This window comes from Esox lucius, chromosome 4 (assembly GCF_011004845.1).
Source record: "Esox lucius isolate fEsoLuc1 chromosome 4, fEsoLuc1.pri, whole genome shotgun sequence".
Lineage (NCBI taxonomy): Eukaryota > Metazoa > Chordata > Actinopteri > Esociformes > Esocidae > Esox > Esox lucius.
In genome coordinates, this window is record NC_047572.1 from 23,915,895 (window position 1) to 23,940,728 (window position 24,834).

Consider the following 24,834-nt stretch of genomic DNA (forward strand, 5'->3'; position numbering starts at 1 on the left):
TGGTCGTTAACATCCAACACCTCCACCACAACATAATGGATCTCCAGTGGGTTCTCCAGAACGGTTTTCAGGTTTATCAAACACACGTTACTCCGTTCGCACACTTTCTCTCTGTCTATTTTGTGGTTCACATATAATATGCCGTCATTCTGATTTACCTGGAAAAGCGTATCGGTCAAACTAGACACGATTCGAAATCCTCTATTCTTCAAGGTACTCGGGTTTATTCCCAAATCCTTAGCAATATTTCCCACGACAGTACCTTCCTTAAGCTCTTCAGATATGGGGTATCGTATCTGTGCAGAAGCTCCGCTCCAAATCAGAACCAAAGCAACCATGAAAACGACCCACTGCTGTCGCTTCCTCCAAGCCCCGTATCCCCTTTGTTCCATGTTTTCAGATGAATGAAATAATTCCACAGCACATCAAGTTTTCCTCTATATGCAAGGTCTTCCTATACATCAAATTCAAAAAAGGATCACTGCTCATTATTCAATAGCGTTTAAAGACTGACAGTTCGAATTATTATTATCTTCCCATTGCAGCAAGACAGTGTTCTTCGCAGACAGATTAATTTAGCAAGGACCCAAGCAAGGGGTGGACTCTAAAGTATGACACATTTTAAGGAGCATTATTCTAGTTGCGATACTGACACCTTGCGATCCTACCTCACACTGCACTAAAACCTACCCATAGTCGTGTTACTCTAGCGGTATTTAAAGTCGTTTTCTTCAAACGCAAAATTTACCACACGTAGATTATAATCTGGATACACATGATACAATGTAGCGATTTCGTGAAGTGAAGCGTCAATCAAGAATGCAATACCAGTACACCAAGGATTGAGAAAGATGTAGGCCCATTCGAAAATAAGGGATAGGCACTTTACATGTGTAAGCGTCAATGTCCTGGACAACGCAGCAACCAGTGTTGCTTTGACAGCAAATGAAGTAGCTAGATATTAATAGTTGCTGAACGTTACATCGGTTTACAGAAAATGTAATTGCATCAACTTCAGGGATCGGCGTTGGGCTGGGCAGAAACACATGTAATCTACAAATACCCTATATGTATAATCTCTATGGACTCTACTTAACATCCATGGTTTGTTCCTGTTATCAACTAAATAGTGGAGAAAAAAATCTGAAATAGGGAAACTAAGAAAGCAGTCATTCATCTTGATTCAAACTGTGAGTGCAGATGACGGGTTGAGTGAAATCGTGAAAAATATGTTTTTTTACTTGCAATTGAATCCATAGAGGTCACACATGCTTTTGTTGATGGCAAATGTGTTTTTGTCTAGTTGTAGGTTTGATTGTAATGAACTTTTCTATAAGCTTATATAACGTTCAGCAACAAAAAACTAGCTAATACCTACAATGTTGTTTTCAACATCTTACCTCTCCAGATTCTCTCCTCCTGTGTTCGGGTAACACTAGAGTATTCCCATTGCTGCCCGGGACTATAGTAGAACCTATACTCATTCTGGGTCCAACTAACATGTACCGTTTATCTCCAGATCTGTATTGGATGCTGTGGCACAGTGTCCCGTCGTAATTCACATCTTGTAAAGACTTTGAAGAATCGTCTGGGTTTTGGGAACACTGCATTACAATCAACACGAGGATACTGATGAGAAAAAGCACCGAAACTGATCCCAAAGTAATGATCAAATAAAATGTAACGCTGTTCGCCTCCTCATCTTTTACTGGGCTTTTAACATCAGAAGATGCGAAAGCCTCTTTGGGCTCCACAGCGTTGATAATCACAGTAGCTGTTGCTGAGAGTGAAACGTTTCCATTGTCTTTTACCAGTATGACCAGTTTATGCTCAGCCTCGTCTGTCTCTGTGAATGACCGAAGTGTCCTTATCTGTCCTGTATAGCGGTCCAAAGCAAAGAGACTGTGGTCAGTAACTTCCTGCATTGAAAATAATAACCAGCCGTTATATCCAATATCAGCGTCATAGGCTCTCACTTTAGTCACCAAATGGCCTGCGTTCACATTACGCGGAATCTCCTCCACAACTTCGGCGGAACCGTTAGTACTGACTGGATACAAGATCACTGGAGCGTTGTCGTTCTGATCCAGAATGAACACGTTCACTGTAACGTTGCTGCTTAATGATGGAGTTCCAGAGTCAGTGGCGACAACTTGAAATGTAAATGTTTTCAAAGTTTCAAAGTCAAAGCTTTTTAGCGCCAAAATGTTTCCATTTTCCGAATTTATGTTCAGAAATGACACCCAGCTGTTGTCGTCACCACCATTTCTCATAATATGATAGGCGATAAGAGAGTTTTCATTCATGTCACGATCTGAGGCACTAACGGAAAATACTGAGGCACCTGGGTGGTTATTCTCAGTAACATAGAAAGTATAGGGGCTCAGTGAAAACTCAGGACTATTATCATTCACATCTGAAACAACAACCCTTATAGTCTTTACAGATGACAAGGAAGGCTGACCTGCGTCTTTGGCTGCTATTGTGACGTTATATTCGGAATATTTTTCCCTATCCAATGGTGACATTGTGACAACAGAGTAAATATTTTCCTGTTGAGAAGGTATTAGTTTGAAAGGTGTTTCTTCCAACACAGAACAAATAACTTTCCCATTGAGGCCGGAATCAAAATCATTAACACTAATTAGTGCGACAGTGGTTCCCAGTCTAGAATCCTCCGTGATTGCTCGGGAAAAGGATGTCACCTCAATCTCAGGTGCATTGTCGTTGACATCAACGATTTGTATCACTACGCTTTTATCTGATGTCATTGGCGCAAGTCCTTTATCCGAGGCCTGTATATCGATCTCATATTTGTCTTTTTCTTCAAAATCTATCAGTCCTGTCACAGTTATTTCACCTGTAACTGGGTTCAGATCAAAGAGCTGGCGTAATTTACTAGTCACGCTATTACCAAAAGAGTACATTACCTCCCCGTTTGGCCCCTCGTCCAAATCGGTCGCGTTGACCTGTGCAATTGTCGTGCCAACAATCGCGTTTTCATAAACACTTACTGAGTACGCATCCTTTGTAAACACAGGTGGGTTATCATTTATATCCAATACATCCACAGTAATTGTCATGTCTCCAGATTTTGGAGGTTTTCCTCCATCGAAGGCTGTAAGCAGTAATCTATGGCTCCAGATAGCCTCTCTATCCAACGGTTTTTGTAGTATTAATATTGGAATTTTGCCATCCTCACCACGGTCTTTAACTTCCAAACGGAAATGCTCATTGTGACTGAGCTTATACTGCTGAACAGAAAGAAGTCCACCATCAAGGTCGGTCGCAGCTTGCAGCTGATATCGTGCCCCTGGTAACGCTGACTCATAAACCGCTAAGCGTTTCTCTTTGTTGGGGAATCTAGGAGAATGGTCATTAACATCTAGAACCTCCACCGTGACATAATGGATCTCCAGCGGATTCTCTATAACTGTTTTCAAGTTGATCAAACACAAACTGCTCCGTTCGCACACCTTCTCTCGGTCTATTTTTTGGTTCACATACAAGATACCGTCATTCAAATTCACTTGGAAAAGGGAGGGCTCACTTGAACCAGACACGATACGAAACTCCCTATCCTTCAACGTGCTCATATCTATTCCCAAATCCTTAGCGATATTCCCAACGACAGTTCCTTCCTTAAGCTCTTCAGAGATTGAGTATCTTATCTGTGCTGAAGCTCCGCTCCAAGACAGAGCCAAAGCAACAACGAACACGATCCACTGCCGTCGCTCCCCGGGCAAAGCTCTGCATTCTCTTTGTTCCATGTTTTCAAATAAATAATAATAATCATGAGTACATCCGCTATAATTCCACTGTATTCAGCTGTCTATCTACATTAAATGAGCAAATATGACGAAATTTCATTGTCCAATGGCGTTTTCAGATTTAACTATAAGATATAGTTGTCTCGCGACGAAGCTCTCGGGTTAAACTACCCGGACAGAATAAGGAAATGAGCAAGGGGTGGACTCATAATAACGACTACAACGATTTCAACCAGTGCCGTTATTCTACTGACACCGTGCGATTTATCCTTACATTGCACTATAACTATCTTTAAAGATTATTATTGATAGGTTATATGGACCCAACATACGACATAATGTTATTGTCAAAGAAAAGTCATAATAAAAATGTTGTATGGAGATAGAAAATCAGAATACATACATACGAGCATAAATGCGCCTTAAAAACGAAAATCAACATTTACAAGTATATAACACTAGTAAAAATTATCAGGAAGTATAAAAAATCCTCTTTACGTCATCCCGTTTTAACTACGTTCACCAAAGAGACAGTAGGCATACATATGTCTGAACTACGTATCAGCACTAACAACGTGCACAGCATGGACGTGGACCGGTTCAGGGAGAAGTGACTTTATCAGTGAAGCTGTGACTTTGTTACAATCCGAAGAAAGCATTCATGAATGTATCCTGCAATGCTTATAAACAAAAAGAATGTGTGCGTTTTCAGTCTATGACATTTTCAAACGCAAACAAATAAAAAGTATACGGTTGGTATTAGGCCCACGGTCAATATTGGATACTGAATTATTTGAAAATAATATTTCACCCCCCACCATTTTCTTACCTCTCCAGAAGCTCTCCTGTGTTCGGGTAACACTAGAGTATTCCCATTGCTTCCCGGGACTATAGTAGAACCTATACTCATTCTGGGTCCAACTAACATGTAACGTTTGTCTCCAGATCTGTACTGGATGCTGTGGCACAGTGTTCCGTCATAATTCACATCTTGTAAAGACTTGGAGGAATAGTCTGGGTCTTTAGAGCACTGCATTACAATCAACACGATAATACTGATGAGAAAAAGCACTGAAACTGACCCCAGAGTAATGATCAAATAAAAAGTAATGCTGTTCTCCTCGTATTCTACTGCGCTTTTAACATCAGATGCTGCAGAAGCCTCTTTGGGTTCCACAGTGTTGATAATCACAGTAGCTGTTGCTGAGAGTGAAATGTTTCCATTGTCTTTTACCAGTATGACCAGTTTATGCTCAGCCTCGTCTGTCTCTGTAAATGACCGAAGTGTCCTTATCTGTCCTGTATAGCGGTCCAAAGCAAAGAGACTGTGGTCAGTAACTTCCTGAAGTGAAAATAATAACCAGCCGTTATATCCAATATCAGCGTCATAGGCTCTTACTTTAGTCACTAAATGGCCTGCGTTCACATTACGCGGAATCTCCTCCACACCTTCAGCGGAACCGTTAGTTCTGACTGGATACAAGATCACTGGAGCGTTGTCGTTCTGATCCAGTATGAACACGTTCACTGTAACGTTGCTGCTTAGTGACGGAGTTCCAGAGTCTGTAGCTACAACTTTAAATGTGAATGTTTTCAACATTTCAAAGTCGAAGCATTTTAACGCCAATATATCGCCATTTTCAGGATTCATGTTTAAAAACGATGTCAATTTGTTCTCCTCTCCTCCGTCTCTAAGAATATGATATGAAATGAGAGCATTTTCATTTGTGTCACGATCTGACGCACTAACAGAAAATACCGAGGTGCCGGGGTCGTTATTTTCTATGATATAGAAAGTATAGGGGCTCAGTAAAAACTCAGGGCTGTTATCGTTCACATCTGATACAACAACCCTTATAGTATTTACAGATGACAAAGAGGGCTGACCTGCGTCCTTGGCTACTATTGTTAAATCGTATTCAGATAGTTTCTCTCTATCCAGTGGTGACTTGGTGACAACAGAGAACATGTTATCCTGTAATGACGGCATTAGTTTGAAAGGGACATCTTCACTTATAGTGCATACAACTTCACCATTGACACCAGAGTCTAAATCATTAACACTGATTAAAGCTACAGTGGTTCCAATTCTACAGTCCTCGGGGATGGCATTGGAGAATGATGTTATCTCTATCTCAGGTGCATTGTCATTGACGTCAACTATTTTAATTATTACATTTTTTTCTGTTGTCAAAGGAGCCGCCCCTTTGTCCGATGCCTGTATATCAATCTCGTACATTTTTTTTTCTTCATAATCAATAAGTCCTGTTACAATTATTTCCCCAGTAATTGGGTTCAAATTCAGGCGTTCGCGCACACGTCCATCCAGGTCTTTACCAAAAGAGTAGATCACTTCAGCGTTTGAACCCTCGTCTAAATCCGTGGCGTTTACTTGTATGACTGTTGTGCCTAAAACCGCATTTTCATTCAGCATTACTGAATATACGTCCTTTGTAAAAACAGGCGGATTGTCGTTTATATCCAACACATCTACAGTTATTGTCATCTCTCCAGATTTTGGAGGTGTTCCTCCGTCAAAAGCGGTGAGCAGTAGTCGATGGCTCCTTATAGCCTCTCTATCTAACTGCTTCTGTAAAATCAAAATAGGCGTTTTGCGGTCTTCACCGCGGTCCTTTACTTCCAAACGGAAATTATCATTGTGGCTTAGTTTATACTGTTTTACGGATAACATACCACTATCTGCATCGTGCGCAGTTTGCAGTTGAAATCGTACTCCTTGCAAAGCGGATTCGGAAATCTCTAACCTCCTTTCCTTCTCGATGAAGTTGGGTGCGTGGTCGTTAACGTCTAACACCTCCACCGTGACATAATGAATCTCCAGCGGGTTCTCTACAACAAATTTCAGGTTGATCAGGCAAACGCTGCTCCTTTCACACACCTCTTCTCTGTCTATTTTGCGGTTCACATACAAGATGCAGTCTTTCTGATTCACCTGGAAAAGCGGCTGGGTCGAGCCAGACACGATTCGAAATCCCCTATCCCTCAAGGTGCTGGGATCAATTCCTAGATCTTTAGCAATATTCCCCACAATAGTTCCTTCCTTAAGCTCTTCGAAGATGGAGTATCTTATCTGCGCTGATGCTCCGTTCCAAATCAAAACTACAAAAACCATGAAGACAACCCATCTTCTTTGGTCTTGCCATGATGCCCCGCATTTTCTTTGTTCCATGTTTTAGATTTATTCACCAAAAGCATAGGTGCGTCCACTAGTCATCCATTGCGTTCAGTTATCTATATCCATTATATTACCAAAATTGACGTAAGATCAACATCCGATAATCTTTTCAGAATGTAACATTTACTGTGTATTCTCTCCTCGAAACTGTACTGTTACTCCAGCGACTAAACTAAAAAAGACCAACGATGGGCGGACCTCAAAATATGACGAGAGGATGTGTACCAGCATTATTAGTTGGGTACTGACACCATGCGATTGTACTTCACATTACCATTTCCTATACGTTTTTAGTGGCATACCGACAATAGATATTAGTTATCAACCTTACGGTCAACCCGTTAGAAGGCATATGAACCTCCCATGGACGGCTGACCACATAACGTTTGATTTACTTCTGTGTTTCATCAACCGTACGCAAAGGGAAGAGAGTGGGTTGGTTTCATAGATTGGTTTCAGTTACAGTTAGAATTCACGTCACATTTACAAATAATCTCATGCAAACACAGCGTATGTATTGTTTCATACTCAAGTAAGGTACACGTGTTCAAAATCTAAATAGTAGTAAGAGAAAGTGAAGTAGACCGTTTACTTATAAAGTTACTTCTCATCCGTTTCTGAAACATATTCACTAGTTTTGAACATAACATTCAGCACTACTTCTTGTGGAATGCAACAAGCCAGAAGACAGTGGCTGTAAATCAGTCTCCTGCATTTATAGAAATATTTAAGCCAGTTTAATTGTCAGTCTGAATTTGCAAACACAAACAGAATGATAAACACAATTATCAAACAGTGCAATGGCAGCAGGTTAAATGGTATACTTATGACATTACCTCTCCAGGTGTTCTCCTGTATTCGGGTAACACTAGAGTATTCCCATTGCTTCCCGGGACTATAGTAGAACCTATACTCATTCTGGGTCCAACTAACATGTACCGCTTGTCTCCAGATCTGTATTGGATGCTGTGGCACAGTGTCCCGTCGTAATTCACATCTTGTAAAGACTTGGAGGAATCGTCTGAGTCTTTGGAACACTGTATTACAATCAACACGATAATACTGATGAGAAAAAGCACTGAAACTGAACCCAAGGAAATTATCAAATAAAATGTAATGCTGTTCTCCTCTTCGTTTTTCACTACGCTTTTAACATCAGAAGCTGCAAACGCATCTTTGGGCTCTACGGTGTTGATAATCACAGTAGCTGTTGCTGAGAGTGAAACGTTTCCATTGTCCTTTACCAGTATGACCAGTTTATGCTCAGCCTCGTCTGTCTCTGTAAATGACCGAAGTGTCCTTATCTGTCCTGTATAGCGGTCCAAAGCAAAGAGACTGTGGTCAGTAACTTCCTGCAGTGAAAATAATAACCAGCCGTTATATCCAATATCAGCGTCATAGGCTCTCACTTTAGTCACTAAATGGCCTGCGTTCACATTACGCGGAATCTCCTCCACACCTTCAGCGGAACCGTTAGTACTGACTGGATACAAGATCACTGGAGCGTTGTCGTTCTGATCCAGAATGAACACGTTCACTGTTACGTTGCTGCTTAGAGACGGAGTTCCAGAGTCTGTAGCTACAACTTGGAATGTGAATGTTTTTAATGTTTCAAAGTCAAAGCTTTTCAGCGCCAGAATGTTTCCGTTTTCCGAATTTATGTTCAGAAAAGATGCCAATTTGTTCTCGTTGCCAACCTCTCTCAGAATATGATATGAAATTAGTGCGTTTTCATTCATGTCAAGATCTGAGGCACTCACGGAAAATACTGAGGCGCCTGGGTCATTATTCTCAGTAACATAGAAAGTATAGGGGCTCAGTGAAAACTCAGGGCTGTTATCATTCACATCTGATACAACAACCCTTATTGTCTTTACAGATGACAAGGAAGGCTGACCTGCGTCGTTGGCTACTATAGTTAGATCATATTCAGATTGTTTCTCTCTGTCCAGCGGGAACCTGGTGACTACAGAGTACATGTTATCCTGTAAAGATCTAATCAGTTTATAAGGGACGTCTTCACTTATAGAGCATACAACCTTACCATTGACACCTGAGTCCAAATCATTAACACTGATTAAAGCTACAGTGGTTCAGAGTCTGGAGTCCTCGGGGATGGCATTGGAGAATGATGTTATCTCTATCTCAGGTGCATTGTCATTAACATCAACAATATTAATAATAATTGTTTTGTCTGTTGTCAAAGGAGCTGTCCCTTTGTCTGATGCCTGTACATCAATTTCGAAGCTGTGGCTTTCCTCAAAATTAACAATACCTGTCACTGTTATTTCCCCGGTTATTGCGTCTAAATTAAAACGTTTCCGTACCATACCACCTACGTCGTTTGCGAAAGAATACATCACTTCACCATTTAAACCTTCGTCCAAATCCGTAGCATTAATGTGTATTACTGTCGTGCCAAAAGGTGCATTTTCATTTAGCAGTACCGAATATACGTCCTTACTAAAAATAGGGGTGTTGTCGTTTACATCTAATACATCTACAGTTATTCTCATGTCTCCAGATCTCGGAGGTTTTCCTCCATCAATTGCGGTAAGCAGTAATGTATGACTCCTTACTGTCTCTCTGTCTAATGACTTCTGCAAAATCAAAGTAGGTGTTTTGCGGTCCTCACCTCGATCTTTTACTTCCAAACGAAAATGATCATTTGTGCTCAGTTTATACTGCTGAATAGAATTAATGCCTCCATCTCTATCACGCGCAGCATTCAACTGAAATCGAGCCCCTGGTACTGCAGACTCTGAAATCTCCAACCGTTTCTCTTTCTCGGGAAAGCTGGGTGAATGGTCGTTAACATCTAACACCTCCACCGTGACATAATGGATCTCCAACGGGTTCTCCAGAACGGTTTTGAGATTGATCAAACACACGTTGCTCCGCTCACACACCTCCTCTCGATCTATTTTGCTGTGCACATACAAGGCGCCGTCATTCTGGTTTACCTGGAAAAGGGGCTCCATCGAGCCAGAAACAATTCGAAATCCCCTATCCTTCAAGGTGCTCATATCTATTCCCAAATCCTTAGCTATATTCCCTACGACAGTTTCTTCCTTAAGTTCTTCGGAAATTGTGTATCTTATCTGTGCAGAAGTTCCACTCCAAAAGAGAAATAGATCCACCACCAAGACGACCCACTGCCGTTGCTCTCGCCATGCCCCGCAACCTCTTTGTTCCATGTTTGAAGACAAAGCAATAATCCACAGCTCTTCTACTATTCCTCTACTGGTATCAGATGTCTATCAAGTATAATCAACTTCATCATGAATGTTAAATGTCCAAAATTGTTTTAAGAACGTCAATTGTATATCTTATTCCGTGCACGAAGCTGAACGACCGTACTCTTTCAGCGACTGAATAAAATACAGCTAGGGGGCGATCTCCAAAAGATGACTACAATATTTCTAACAGGAGCGTTATTCTAGTTTGTTGCTGACACCATGCGATTCAACGCCACATTGCACTGCTGTTTATGTTTACTAATGGGTGGGAAAGCAATTCTAGACAGTTTTACTGACAAAGCTGTAACGGTCGGATAGACTTCACAGACCAGTATGAGCCTTAAGATATCTTATACCCACATTAAGGTCATCAAGTAAATATGCCACCAAGGCGAAAACAACATCAACTTCACAAGCATTTAAATATACTCACTTTCCAAACAACAAAGGTTAAATAACCCAAGTCCAACTAAACTCTGTTTCAGCACCATTGCGGTGGACAGCTACACGTCCTGAGTTATATAAGCGAAGCTGGACTGTCAACAAGGTCATTAATACACCTTTATTCAATGAGATGTGGTGGTGTCGTTTTAAAACTCCATACACTCATTATGTACATGGTCAGTTGCAGAATTGGGAAATACAAGGTTGTTTCAACTTCTTACCTCTCCGGAAGATCTCCTGTGTTCGGGTAGCACTAGAGTATTCCCATTGCTGCCCGGGACTATAGTAGAACCTATACTCATTCTGGGTCCAACTAACATGTACCGTTTGTCTCCGGATCTGTACTGAATGCTGTGGCAAAGTGTCCCGTCGTAATTTGCATCTTGTAAAGACTTGGAGGAATAGTCTGGGTCTTTGGAACACTGCATTACAATCAACACGACGATACTGATCAGAAAAAGAGCTGAAACTGATCCCAAAGTAATGATCAAATAAAATGTGATGCTGTTTTCCTCCTCGTCTTTTACTGCGCTTTTAACATCAGAAGCTGCAAACGCCTCTTTGGGCTCAACAGCGTTAATAATCACAGTAGTTGTTGCTGAGAGTGAAACGTTCCCATTGTCTTTTACCAGTATGACCAGTTTATGCTCAGCCTCGTCTGTCTCTGTGAATGACCGAAGTGTCCTTATCTGTCCTGTATAGCGGTCCAAAGCAAAGAGACTGTGGTCAGTAACTTCCTGAAGTGAAAATAATAACCAGCCGTTGTATCCAATATCAGCGTCATAGGCTCTCACTTTAGTCACCAGATGGCCTGCGTTCACATTACGGGGAATCTCCTCCACACCTTCAGCGGAACCGTTAGTACTGACTGGATACAAGATCACTGGAGCGTTGTCGTTCTGATCCAGAATGAACACGTTCACTGTTACGTTGCTGCTTAGTGACGGAGTTCCAGAGTCTGTAGCAACAACTTGGAATTGGAAAGTTTTCAAAGTTTCAAAGTCGAAGGCTTTTAGCGCTAGAATGTTTCCATTTTCTGAATTTATGTTCAGAAAAGATGCCCATTGATTGTCGTTGCCACCACCTCTCAGAATATGATATGAAATGAGTGCGTTTTCATTGATATCATGATCTGAGGCACTCACGTAAAACACTGAGGCGCCTGGGTCGTTATTCTCAGTAACATAGTAAGTATAGGGACTCAGTGAAAACTCAGGACTGTTATCATTCACATCTGACACAACAACCCTTATAGTCTTTACAGATGACAAGGAAGGCTGACCTGCATCTTTGGCTACTATTGTTAAATCATATTCAGATTGTTTCTCTCTGTCCAGTGGTGACTTGGTGACAAGAGAGTACATGTTATCCTGTAAAGACGGCATTAATGTGAATGGAACGTCTTCCAATACGGAGCAGATAACTTTCCCATTGAGTCCAGAATCCAAATCATTAACACTAATTAACGCCACGGTGGTACCGAGTCTTGAATCTTCGGGGATTGCGTTAGAAAACGATGTTATTTCTATCTCAGGTGGGTTGTCGTTGAGGTCAATTATTTTTATTTTTACGCTTTTGTCAGTTGTCAGAGGAACGGCTCCTCGGTCAGATGCCTGTATATCTATTTCATAGCGATCTTTTAACTCAAAATCAATCAGCCCTTTAACAATTATTTCGCCAGTATGGGTGTCTACATCAAAAAGCTTGCGTAACTTACTATTCACATTATTACCAAAGGAGTAAATAACTTCACCGTTCAAACCGTCGTCAAGATCTGTGGCGTTAACCTGTACAACTGTTGTGCCAATTGGGGAATTTTCATTCAGTATAACAGAGTATGATTCTTTAGTGAAAACGGGCATATTATCATTAACATCTAAAACGTTGACAATTATGTTGATGGTTCCAGATCTAGGAGGTTTACCTCCATCAGTTGCTGTTAACAGTAATCTATGGGTCCTCGTAGCTTCTTTATCTAGCGGTTTCTGGAGATTTAGAATGGGAATTTTACCATCCTCATCTCGGTCCATAACCTCTAAACGGAAATGATCATTGGGGCTCAGTTTATACTGCTGAACCGAATATACCCCACCGTCTGGATCGCGTGCAGCTTGCAGCTGAAATCGCGCCCCTGGTAACGCAGACTCTGAAATCTCTAACCGTTTCTCTTTCTCGGGAAAGCTGGGTGAATGATCGTTAACATCTAACACCTCCACGGTGACATAATGTATCTCCAACGGGTTCTCCAGAACGGTTTTGAGGTTGATCAAACACACGTTGCTCCGTTCACACACCTCCTCTCTGTCTATTTTGTGATTTACATACAAGATACCGTCGTTCTGGTTTACCTGGAAATGGGGCTCGGTCGAACCAGAAACGATTCGAAATCCCCTATCCTTCAAGGTGCTCAAATCTATTCCCAAATCCTTAGCTATATTCCCCACAACGGTTTCCTCTTTCTGCTCTTCAGAGATGGAATATCGTATCTGTGCAGAGGCTTCGTTCCAAAGGAAAAACAAAACAGCCATGAAGACCACCCACTTCCGTTGCTCTCGCCAAGCCGCGCATCTTCTTTGTTCCATAATTTGATTATAAGCACTTTCTCTATTCCTTAATTGCTTACAGTTTTCTATCCATTATCATTATCTTACCATTATTCAATACGTAGTTAAGAATTTAAATTGTAGCTCTTATTTCTGAAACAAAGCTGTCGACTGTTCCTCGAGCAATTGAATACACGCTTGCAAACCAGCAAAGGGTTGACTCGAAAGTATGACGAGAGCGTATCTATTAGGAGCGTTATTCTGGTTAGATACTGACACCAAACGCCTTTATTTAAAATTGCATGGTCATTTTGTCCTGATATCCATTCCATTGAAATACTACTGAACGATGCATATCTTTACACAATACATTATTGAAAATAAATAAATAAAATGGTTGTGTGGATTAGGAAAGTTAAGATAGACCTGGATTGGCCTAAAAAATTACACTGACTATATTCGCCCAATTACAAGACATTTTTGTCTCACCTTCGCAAGTTGAAGAGGAACAGTAATTGAAATTATATAATCGTTACAGCACTACTGCCGTGGGCAGCAACTAGTGAAAGCATTATGCAAGTAGAATTTCATTTTTTTTTAAACTTGTTAGATCGTTCAGAAATTTGAAAGTTACTTAGGGCCAAGATTAACTATAAACCTGTGATGGTAGAGCCATTACCTTAATCACTGCTAGCTAAAAAGAATGGATATAAACAGGGCATATGAGCATTTCTTTTTTCAAAATCAGTGCCAAAATATCACAATTTCTGCAAGGGTATGCAAACCTATGAGCACAACTGTAAGTGGTTGTTAAAAGAAAACAAAATCATGTATTTCAATTTTGTATTTCACCATAGACTTATTTCAGTATAAAGAAACATCCAAAATAATGTTGAAAATATGTGGAACTGATGAAAGGGGATCAACAGTCACATGACTACACAATTCAAAGGGCCAACCCCCTTTCAGAACAACTATTCTCAAAAACTGATGTCAAACTGTCTCACACATATCACCACCAAATGTATTGCCAACCAAAATGTGGTTAACTGTTTATTAGGTCCAACCATTTGCAAACCATTTGTAAAAGTTTTAATTATACCGTTTACAATTATCTGTACATAAATATTAAACAAGTATCTGCAAAAATACAAGGTAAAGCCACCCTAAAATAGGACTAGCGATGTCCCTGTGTGTGACTATGGACGCTGATCTCTCTTTTGACTTACATATTAAAGATATTTCAAGAGCAGCTTTTTTTCATCATGGCAACATTACAAAATAAATAACTTTTTTCCCGTTAAGATATGCAAAAAAGCTATGCACTTCTCTCACCGCTGTTGAATAACACACTAAATAAACTCTCACTATTGCTAAATAGGGTTGCCATTTCATCATGCTCCATTGCAAGCATTTCTACATTGGCTGAATGTTAAAGGTAGAGCTATAGTTTCAATGTATTCCTACTAAACTAAAAAGAATGACATGAACTAACTCATACTTATTTTTCTGAATTGGTGCAGCCACAAGATGCAGGTTCCAAATTCAGCAATGCCTCTCTCATTTTAAATGCTGAAAGACGTTTTCCCATTTGGTTTAACAGATCATGGCTTACACAGTATCAAAAACAAATCTGTCTAGAGCTTATGCTTGCTTTTTTGCAGACCATTTTTACAGTTTCGTCAGTGCCATTGAACGCAGTAGTGGCACTTCGCTTGCGGCGTGCCACGAACATTTCCAACATGCAACATTCTATAATATTTTTTGACAAGTGAAATTAAAAGCCTATTTGATATGTGGAATTGTGTTACATGGCATGTACATTTTTTCGGACAAGATTCAAGCGTCCTTCCCATGTGTGCTTCATGGGATTTTCTCGCATAGGAGAACAGGGTTGAAATGCAAGGTCTTAAATGTAACATTATTTTGACATTTTAATGCTATGCTTCAATGCAACTTTATAACCAACGCACATCTGACATTATGTAATATAATTTTGAACATTGATGATGAATGGTATGTTATCGTGCGATTTAGTTATTCATATTACCGCACCAGGTATTGGGCCAATTCCATTTAAATCCAGTCATTTCAGGAAGTAAATTAAATCAAAATATTTTTTGTGTAGCCTTTTTAACATTGTTAGTTCTGTTTACTAATGTGACTTGAAATTACCAATTGAAATATTGGTATTTACTCGTGTGTGTTAGGTACATGTAGTCAGTCAAACTACACATCAAAATCTGAAGCAAATATGTGGTATTTAAATTAAATAGAATAAATACTCAAAACAATTTAAGGCAATTACATACAATCTCTTGTATGCAACGTAACTGAAACAAACACACTCAGAATAATAGTTTGCATAGTTTAAGAAAATCATAGGATGTATGGGACGTATTAATTTTCTTACCTCTCCAGATTCTCTCCTCCTGTGGTCGGGAAGCACTAGAGTATTCCCATTGCTGCCCGGGACTATAGTAGAACCTATACTTATTCTGGGTCCAACTAACATGTACCGTTTGTCTCCAGATCTGTACTGAATGCTGTGGCACAGTGTCCCGTCATAATTCACATCTTGTAAAGACTTGGAGGAATTGTCTGGGTCTTTGGAGCACTGCATTGCAATCAACACGATGATACTGATGAGAAACAGGGCTGAAACTGACCCCAGAGTAATGATCAAATAAAATGTAACGCTGTTTTCCTCCTCGTCTTTTACTGCGCTTTTAACATCAGATGCTGCAAACGCATCTTTGGGCTCCACAGCGTTGATAATCACAGTAGCTGTTGCTGAGAGTGAAACGTTCCCATTGTCTTTCACTAGTATGACCAGTTTATGCTCAGCCTCGTCTGTCTCTGTGAATGACCGAAGTGTCCTTATCTGTCCTGTATAGCGGTCCAAAGCAAAGAGGCTGTGGTCAGTAACTTCCTGAAGTGAGAATAATAACCAGCCATTATATCCAATATCAGCGTCATAGGCTCTCACTTTAGTCACCAAATGGCCCGCGTTCACGTTACGCGGAATCTCCTCCACACCTTCAGCGGAACTGTTAGTACTGACTGGATACAAGATCACTGGAGCGTTGTCGTTCTGATCCAGAATGAACACGTTCACTGTTACGTTGCTGCTTAGTGGCGGAGTTCCAGAGTCTGTAGCTACAACTTGGAATGTGAATGTTTTTAATGTTTCAAAGTCAAAGCTTTTGAGCGCCAGAATGTTTCCGTTTTCCGAATTTATGTTCAGAAAAGATGCCAATTTGTTCTCGTTACCAGCATCTCTCAGAATGTGATATGAAATATACGCGTTTTCATTTATATCACGATCTGAGGCATTCACGTAAAACACCGAAGCGCCTGGGTGGTTATTCTCAGTAACATAGAAAGTGTAGGGGCTCTGTGAAAACTCAGGACTGTTATCATTCACATCTGACACAACAACCCTGATAGTCTTTACAGATGACAAGGAAGGCTGACCTGCGTCTTTGGCTACTATTGTTATATCATATTCAGATTGTTTCTCTCTGTCCAGTGGCGACTTGGTGGCTACAGAGTACATGTTATCTTGTAAAGATGGTGTTAACGTGAAAGGGATGACTTCAAGTATAGAGCAGAGAACTTTGCCATTGAGACCAGAGTCCAAATCATTAATACTGATTAGTGCCACCGTGGTACCAGGTCTAGAATCCTCTGGGATTGAGTTAGAGAAAGATGTCACTTCAATATGTGGTGCATTATCGTTTACGTCAACAATATTAATAATCACTATTTTGTCTGAAGTCAAAGTAGCCGCGCCTTTGTCTGATACTTGTATATCGAGTTCGTATTTGTTTTTTTCTTCGAAATCAATACGACCTGTTACAATTATTTCGCCAGTAATCGGGTCTAAATCAAGGCATTCCAGTGCCTTCCTGTCTACATCATTACCAAAAGAATAAATTACTTCACCATTAGAACCTTCGTCCAAATCAGTGGCATTTACCTGCAACACAGTGGTTCCTAAAGGAGCATTTTCATTCAATAACACAGAGTACGCATCTTTAGTAAAGACAGGAGGATTGTCATTGACATCTGATACATCTATAGTTATTTTCATATCTCCGGATTTAGGAGGTTTCCCTCCGTCGAAGGCTGTCAGTAATAAGCTGTGACTTTTTACAGCTTCTCGATCTAGTGTTTTCTGTAAAATAAGGCTTGGGGTTTTGCGGTCTTCACCTCGGTCTTTAACCTCCAAACGAAAATGCTCATTATGACTCAATTTATATTGCTGAACTGAATACACTCCACTGTCAGAATCACGCGCTGCTTGAAGTTGAAATTTTGCTCCTGGTAAAGCGGATTCAGAAATCTCTAACCGTTTCTCTTTCTCTGGAAAGCTGGGTGAATGGTCGTTAACATCTAACACCTCCACTGTGACATAATGAATCTCCAGCGGGTTCTCTAGAACGGTTTTCAGGTTGATCAAACACGCGCTGCTTCGTTCACACACCTCTTCTCTGTCTATTTTCTGTTTTACGTATAAGATGCCGTCATCCTGATTTAGCTGGAATAGGGTCTCCGTCGAGCCAGGCACGATTCGAAATCCCCTATCCTTTAAAATACTAAAATCTATTCCCAAATCCTTAGCTATATTTCCCACGACCGTTCCTTCTTTAATCTCTTCAGAAATTGAGTATCTTATCTGTGCAGATGTTCCGCTACAAAAAATAATTAAAACAACCACAAAGACGACCCATTGTCGTCGCCTTCGCCATGTCTTGCATCCTCTTTGTTCCATGTTTTCTAGACAAGTAGAAAATAATCCAAACGATCTCCTCTATACAACCATTTGTGACAGTTGTCTATCAATTGTATTCAATTTCATGATCAGTGTCCAACATCCAATAATGTTTTAAAAAGACAGTATTAGATCTTATTCTCTCCACGAAGCTGCGCAACTGTATTCCTCTAGCAATATTCTACTGAATCAGTAAGACTAAAACGGACTCAAAAGGGGCCGGTCTCAAAAGTAGGACTAGAGTAAGTCTGCCAGAAGCGTTATTATAGACGGGTGCTGACACCATGCGATTCTACCTCAGATTGCACAATCTTCTGGGTGTATAAATGTTTTTCACCAGACTATACACCGGTGTACAATTCACAAACCCTAATGTACAGTTAAGCAATACGTGGTAAATGGACGATTTACAAAGATCTAAGGGCTGTTTAGTATAAATACTAGAAACCTTAGAACCCGCTATGATAAACTGTTAACTAATGTAATTAGAAGTGTTAAACATATTTTTTGTCATAACAATGGTTTTTAGCCAATCAGCATCAAGGGTTCAGACCAAACAGTTTACGATTAGTCTTTTTGTGCCCATATAGTAACCACTAGCATATAGTATTTAACAACTTTGCCTCCAGGAAATAAAAATGATAAAAATATTATATTTCCAAACATTTGCAGTTGATATATATTCTCCTTTTGACAAGCCTTAATACGTTCAAAGAATACACAACTTGGACGGTTTTCCAGCACTACAGTGGTGGACAGCGACCAGTTCATGATAACCGAACAGATGGAAGGAACAACGTAGGAAAAAACAGAGAGGTACTTCAAGAAAAAAACTGATCCAGAGCGTACAAAACCTCAGACCAGGGCAAAGATACATATTTAGGAATAACAACGACCGAAGCACACAGTAATGACAAAGCTGGAGTGGCTCGGGGATAAACCTGGGAACATACTTAAGTGGCCCAGCCAAAGCCTGGACTTGAACCTTATTGAGCATCTATAGGCATCTATAGCAGACTAAGGCTCCCCATTCAATCTCACAGAACCTGAGAGAATTTACAAGGAAGAATCAGAGAAAATGCCCGAATTATTATATGAGAGGCATAACCAAGAAGTCTCGAAACTGTGAAATCTAAAAATGAGTTGTTGTTTTTTTCATTATGGTGTACTCTGTGTAGATTGATCGCAAAATATATATCATTTTGAGAAAGTGAAAGGGTTTGAATACTTTCTGAAGGCTCTGTAAAAAGCAGTAGGCTATATATTAAAACAAATAATTGCCAGCACACGTGTATAATCTGAAATGTCCGACCTGTGTACTTCTTGGATATTCCTTGTTTTGGACAGTTCAAGTTATACAGTTTTAGATAAAATAAACTTCTATGCTTGTAACGCTTGACCTTGCCAGGTTATTTAATTATGACGTGTGTACATCCCACAAAGACTTCTTGTGCAGACGTTTTGAAACACATTTCCGGAATTTTGGGTGAGCCCACTGCCACGAGTGTGAATCGTGGAAGCAACGAAGCCATCCAAAGGAGCATAGCAATCGACCTTTAACTGAAAACAAACGGAAAGGCAAAAAAACACGATATGATCCTTCTAGACAGTTTTCGAAATGCATACGCTCTCTCAATGCCCATGGAAATGTTAAGAATTGTGAAATAGGAGAAAATTTGAAAAGTCTTACCTCTCCCGAAGATCTCCTGTGTTCGGGTAACACTAAAGTATTCCCATTGCTGGCTGGGACTACACTAGATCCTATACTCATTCTGGGTCCGACTAACATGTACCGTTTGTCTCCAGATCTGTATTGAATGCTATGGCACAGTGTCCCGTCATAATTCACATCCTGTAGAGACTTGGAGGGATAGTCTGGGTCTTTGGAGCACTGCATTATAATCAACACGATGATACTGAGCAGAAAAAGTGCTGAAACTGACCCCAAAGTAATGATCAAATACAGGGTAACACCGTTTTCCTCCTCGTCTTTTACTGCGCTTTTTACATCAGAAGCCGCAAAAGCCTCTTTGGGCTCCACAGCGTTGATAATCACAGTAGCTGTTGCCGAGAGTGAAACGTTCCCGTTGTCTTTTACCAGTATGACCAGTTTATGCTCAGCCTCGTCTGTCTCTGTGAATGACCTAAGTGTCCTTATCTGTCCTGTATAGCGGTCCAAAGCAAAGAGACTGTGGTCAGTGACTTCCTGTAATGAAAATAATAACCAGCCGTTATATCCAATATCAGCGTCATAGGCTCTCACTTTAGTCACCAGATGGCCTGCGTTCACATTACGGGGAATCTCCTCCACACCTTCAGCAGAACGGTTAGCGCTGGCTGGATACAAGATCACTGGAGCGTTGTCGTTCTGATCCAGAATGAACACGTTCACTGTAACATTGTTACTTAGTGACGGAGTTCCAGAATCTGTTGCTACAACGTGGAATGAGAATGTTTTTAAAGTTTCAAAGTCGAAGCTTTTTAGAGCAAAAATGTTTCCATTTTCAGGATTTATGTTGAGAAAAGATTCCAATTTGTTCCCGTCACCACCTTCTCTCAGAATATGATATGAAATAACTGCATTTTCATTTATGTCACGATCTGACGCACTCACTGAAAATACTGAAGCGCCTGGGTCGTTATTCTCAGTAACATAGAAAGTATAGGGGCTCAGTGAAAAATCAGGACTGTTATCATTTACATCTGACACAACAACCCTTATAGTCTTTACAGATGACAAGGAAGGCTGACCTGCGTCCTTGGCTACTATTCTTAGATCATATTGAAATTGTTTTTCTCTATCAAGTGGTGACTTGGTGACTACAGAGTACATGTTATCCTGTAAAGACGGCGTTAACGTGAATGCAGTGTTTTCGCTTAGAGAGCAGATAACTTTCCCATTTAGACCGGAGTCTAAATCATTAACACTAATCAGTGCTACAGTGGTTCCTGGTCTACAATTTTCTGGGACTGCGTTAGAAAAGGATGTCACCTCTATCTCAGGTGCATTGTCATTCAGGTCAACTATCTTTACTGTTACGCTTTTGTCTGCTGTTAAAGGAGCAGATCCTTTATCGGATGCCTGTATATCAATCTCATAACTGTCTTCAATTTCAAAGTCGATATGTTCTTTGACAATTATTTCACCTGAATTGGTATCAACAGCAAAAATGTTACGCACCTTACTATTCACGTTACTACCAAACGAATAAACTACTTCACCGTTTGAACCCTCGTCTACATCGGTAGCTTTAACCTGTACAACGGTTGTGCCAATAGGAGTATTTTCATTTATAGTCACGGAGTATGACTCGTTTGCGAAAAAAGGTATATTATCATTTACATCTAACACACACACCGCTATTTCTATGGTTCCAGACCTGGGAGGCTTTCCTCCATCAATGGCTGTGAGTAGTAATGAATGACTTTGTGTAGCTTCTCTATCTAATGGTTTTTGTAGATTTAGAATAGGTAATTTTCCGTCTTTTCCGCGGTCTTTTACTTCTAAACGGAAATGATCATTGTGACTGAGTTTATATTGTTGGACAGAGTATATGCCACCATCTGGGTCGCTCGCTGGTTGAAGCTGAAATCGCGCCCCTGGTATAACAGACTCCGATATTTCAAAACGTTTTTCTTTTTCCGCAAAGCTGGGCGAATGGTCGTTTACATCTAACACCTCCACCGTAACATAATGGATCTCTAGCGGGTTCTCTATAACGGTTTTCAGGTTGATCAAACACACGCTGCTCCGGTCGCACACCTCCTCTCTATCTATTTTGTGGTTTACATACAATATGCCGTCTTTCTGATTTACCCGAAAAAGGGGCTCGGTTGAGCCAGACACGATTCGAAATCCCCTTTCCTTCAAATTATTCATATCTATTCCCAAATCCTTTGCTATATTCCCCACAAAAGATCCTTCTTTGAGTTCTTCAAAAGTGGCGTATCTTATCTGAGCTGAAGCCGTGCTCATAAAGATAACTAAAGCAACCAAGATCCAACGCGTCCGTCGCTTCCATGCCCCGTCTCCTCTTTGTTCCATGTTTCTGATATTTAGTCCAACAATAATCCAAAACACGGCAACCTATGCCTCTTTCATCAATGACACCTTAACCATTATGTTCCCAAAAGAACAAAACTGCTTGTTAATCTAAACAAAAAATATTTTTGGTAGCGTTCAAATTATTTTCTCGCAGCTCACGACTGTTGTCTGCTAGCAGATATATTACTTACCAACCACGGGGGAGGACTCAAACATGACGCAATGAAAGACTTCAAGAGCGTTATTCTGATTAACCACTGACACCATGCGATTCCATCACACATTGCATGGTTGTGTACAGGACACTGTGACCACTTTCGCATAAAACAGACGAACAATTATGTACTTAAACTGTGTTGACTTTTTGTGCGTTAGACTAATATAATCTTCAAACAACGTATGGATTTATTATAAGATACAATAAAGCGCCTAGTTTAATTAATTGTATTTTCCTCCTGCACAGTCACAAGAAATCAGAACGTTTCAACTCTGTCAGCGACCTAGCACCAGTACATAAAGTCACAAAAACTCATAGCTCGATAAAATGTGGCAATAGAACTCAGAGCTCCAAAGCGACAAATTGAAGATATACTTCCTGCATATCAAATTCAGAAGCAAATATGTGGTTTTGAAATGACATTTAAATATTCAATTCAAGGCAATTGCCTACGAGCTGCGATAGACAACAGAACTAAAATAAACAAAAAAATGGTTTACACAGTTTAAGAAAATCACAGGCTGTATGCAGCATGTAACTTATACACCTTCTTACCTCTCCAGATTCTCTCCTTTTGTGTTCGGATTGCACTAGAGTATTTCCATTACTGCCAGGGACTATAGTAGAACCTATACTCATTCTGGGCCCAACTAACATGTACCGTTTGTCTCCAGATCTGTACTGGATGCTGTGGCACAGTGTCCCGTCGTAATTCACATCTTGTAAAGAATTTGAAGAAACGCCTGGGGTTTTTGAGCACTGGATTACAATCAGCACGATAATACTGACGAGAAAAAGAGTGGAAACTGTCCCCAAGGTAATTATCAGATAAAATGTGATGCTGTTCTCCTCTTCGTCTTTTACTGGGCTTTTAACATCAGAAGCCGCAAAAGCCTCTTTGGGCTCCACAGCGTTGATAATCACAGTAGCTGTTGCTGAGAGTGAAACGTTCCCATTGTCTTTTACTAGTATGACCAGTTTATGCTCAGCCTCGTCTGTCTCTGTGAATGGCCGAAGTGTCCTTATCTGTCCAGTATAGCGGTCCAAAGCAAAGAGACTGTGGTCAGTAACTTCCTGAATTGAAAATAATAACCAGCCATTATATCCAATATCAGCGTCATAGGCTCTCACTTTAGTCACCAGATGGCCTGCGTTCACATTACGGGGAATCTCCTCCACACCTTCAGCGGAACCGTTTGTACTGACTGGATACAAGATCACTGGAGCGTTGTCGTTCTGATCCAGAATGAACACGTTCACTGTTACGTTGCTGCTTAGTGACGGAGTTCCGGAGTCTGTAGCTACAACTTCGAAATTAAATGTTTTTAACGCTTCAAAGTCAAAACTTTTTAGCGCATAAATGCTACCATCATCAGAATTTATATTTAGATAGGAAACAAGAGCTGTTACTCCGTCGCCTTTCCAAATATTGTAAGACACATGCGCGTTTTCATCCTTGTCTTGATCTGATGCACTAATGGAAAACACATACGCGCCTGGTGCATTGTTTTCTGGGATATAAAAAGTGTAAGGACTCTGTGAGAACTCTGGGCTGTTATCGTTAACATCTGAGATATATACCGTGATGGTTTTATAGGAGGACAGTGATGGGTCTCCTTTATCCGTAGCAGTTATAGTCACTGAGTAAACGTGCTCGGACTCTCTATCCAATCTACTTTTAGTGTTCAAAGAATACATATTTTTTTTAAATGACGGTTTTAATTCGAATGGGGTGTTGTCTGAGATTGTACATACAACTAAACCATTTTCACCAGAGTCCATGTCAGACACGCTTATTAAAGCTACAGCTGTCCCAGGTCGAGCGTCCTCTGGTACTTGGCTTGACAGAGAGGTAACGTCCATTTTTGGTGCGTTGTCATTTACATCTTTCAGGTTGATGACTACACTGCAGTGACCAGTCAAAGTTACTGAGCCTTTGTCTGATGCCTGCACATCAATTTCATACACGCTCTGCTCCTCAAAGTCTATTAATCCTTTTACCGTTATCTCACCTGTAGAAGAATCTATCTTGAATAAATCAAAAGCTTTGCTTTTTAGGCTGTTGTCAAATGTGTACGTAATATCTCCATTTGCGCCATCATCTAAATCAGACGCGTGAAGCCGTAAAACTGAAGTTCCTAAGGGAGAATTTTCCTCTAACGTTACTGTATACACCTGTCGGTCAAATATTGGTGTGTTGTCATTTACATCAATCACAGTTATTGTTATATTGACTGTACCAGATCTCACTGGCTTACCACCATCAAATGCATTTAAAGTTAACACTATCTCTGGCTTCTGCTCTCTGTCTAGCGGTTTTTTTAATATTAGAAAAGGAATTTTATCATCACCTCGATTTTTAACATCTAACTCAAAGTGCTCGTTTGGACTGAGAATGTACCTACGAAGACTATTAGCTCCAACATCAGGGTCACGCGCAGCGTCCAGAGGAAAGCGCGTACCCTGGAGCATAACGCTCTCAGATATTTCCAAATATTTCACCTCATCCGGGAAATTAGGAGAATGGTCATTAATATCTGTGATTTCTACCTCAACATAATGTATTTCCAAAGGATTTTCAGCTATGGTTTTTAGGTTGATCA

At 40.4% G+C, this 24,834-nt stretch overlaps 2 protein-coding genes across 12 annotated transcripts in view; both read right to left on the minus strand.

Annotated features, from left to right (window-relative positions):
• LOC106024220 (protocadherin alpha-C2) overlaps positions 1 to 24,834 on the minus strand; it is a 190,974-nt gene that overhangs the window by 135,506 nt on the left and 30,634 nt on the right. For 2 of the 11 annotated variants that reach the window (XM_034291639.1, XM_029119231.2), the window contains exon 1: positions 19,660 to 22,172. The exons of 5 other annotated variants lie outside the window; for them this stretch is intronic. In XM_034291639.1, the coding sequence (XP_034147530.1) occupies positions 19,660 to 22,014 (2,355 nt within the window). In that variant the 5' untranslated portion in view covers positions 22,015 to 22,172. Of the gene's footprint in view, positions 1 to 4,599; positions 7,127 to 10,870; positions 13,315 to 15,605; positions 18,129 to 19,659; positions 22,173 to 24,834 lie in introns of those variants that run through there. 4 more of the 11 variants (XM_029119249.2, XM_029119229.2, XM_029119226.2 and 1 more) reach the window with 3 other exon arrangements.
• Positions 1,389 to 3,925, minus strand: LOC117594418 (protocadherin alpha-3-like). Its single transcript, XM_034291960.1, has one exon. The coding sequence runs from the start codon at positions 3,768 to 3,770 to the stop codon at positions 1,389 to 1,391; it is 2,382 nt and encodes a 793-aa protein (XP_034147851.1). The 5' UTR covers positions 3,771 to 3,925.

What these genes read in the sequence shown, in the direction of transcription:
- LOC117594418 (XM_034291960.1), bottom strand. Translation starts at nt 3,770, where the DNA reads ATGGAACAAAGAGAATGCAGAGCTTTGCCCGGGGAGCGACGGCAGTGG.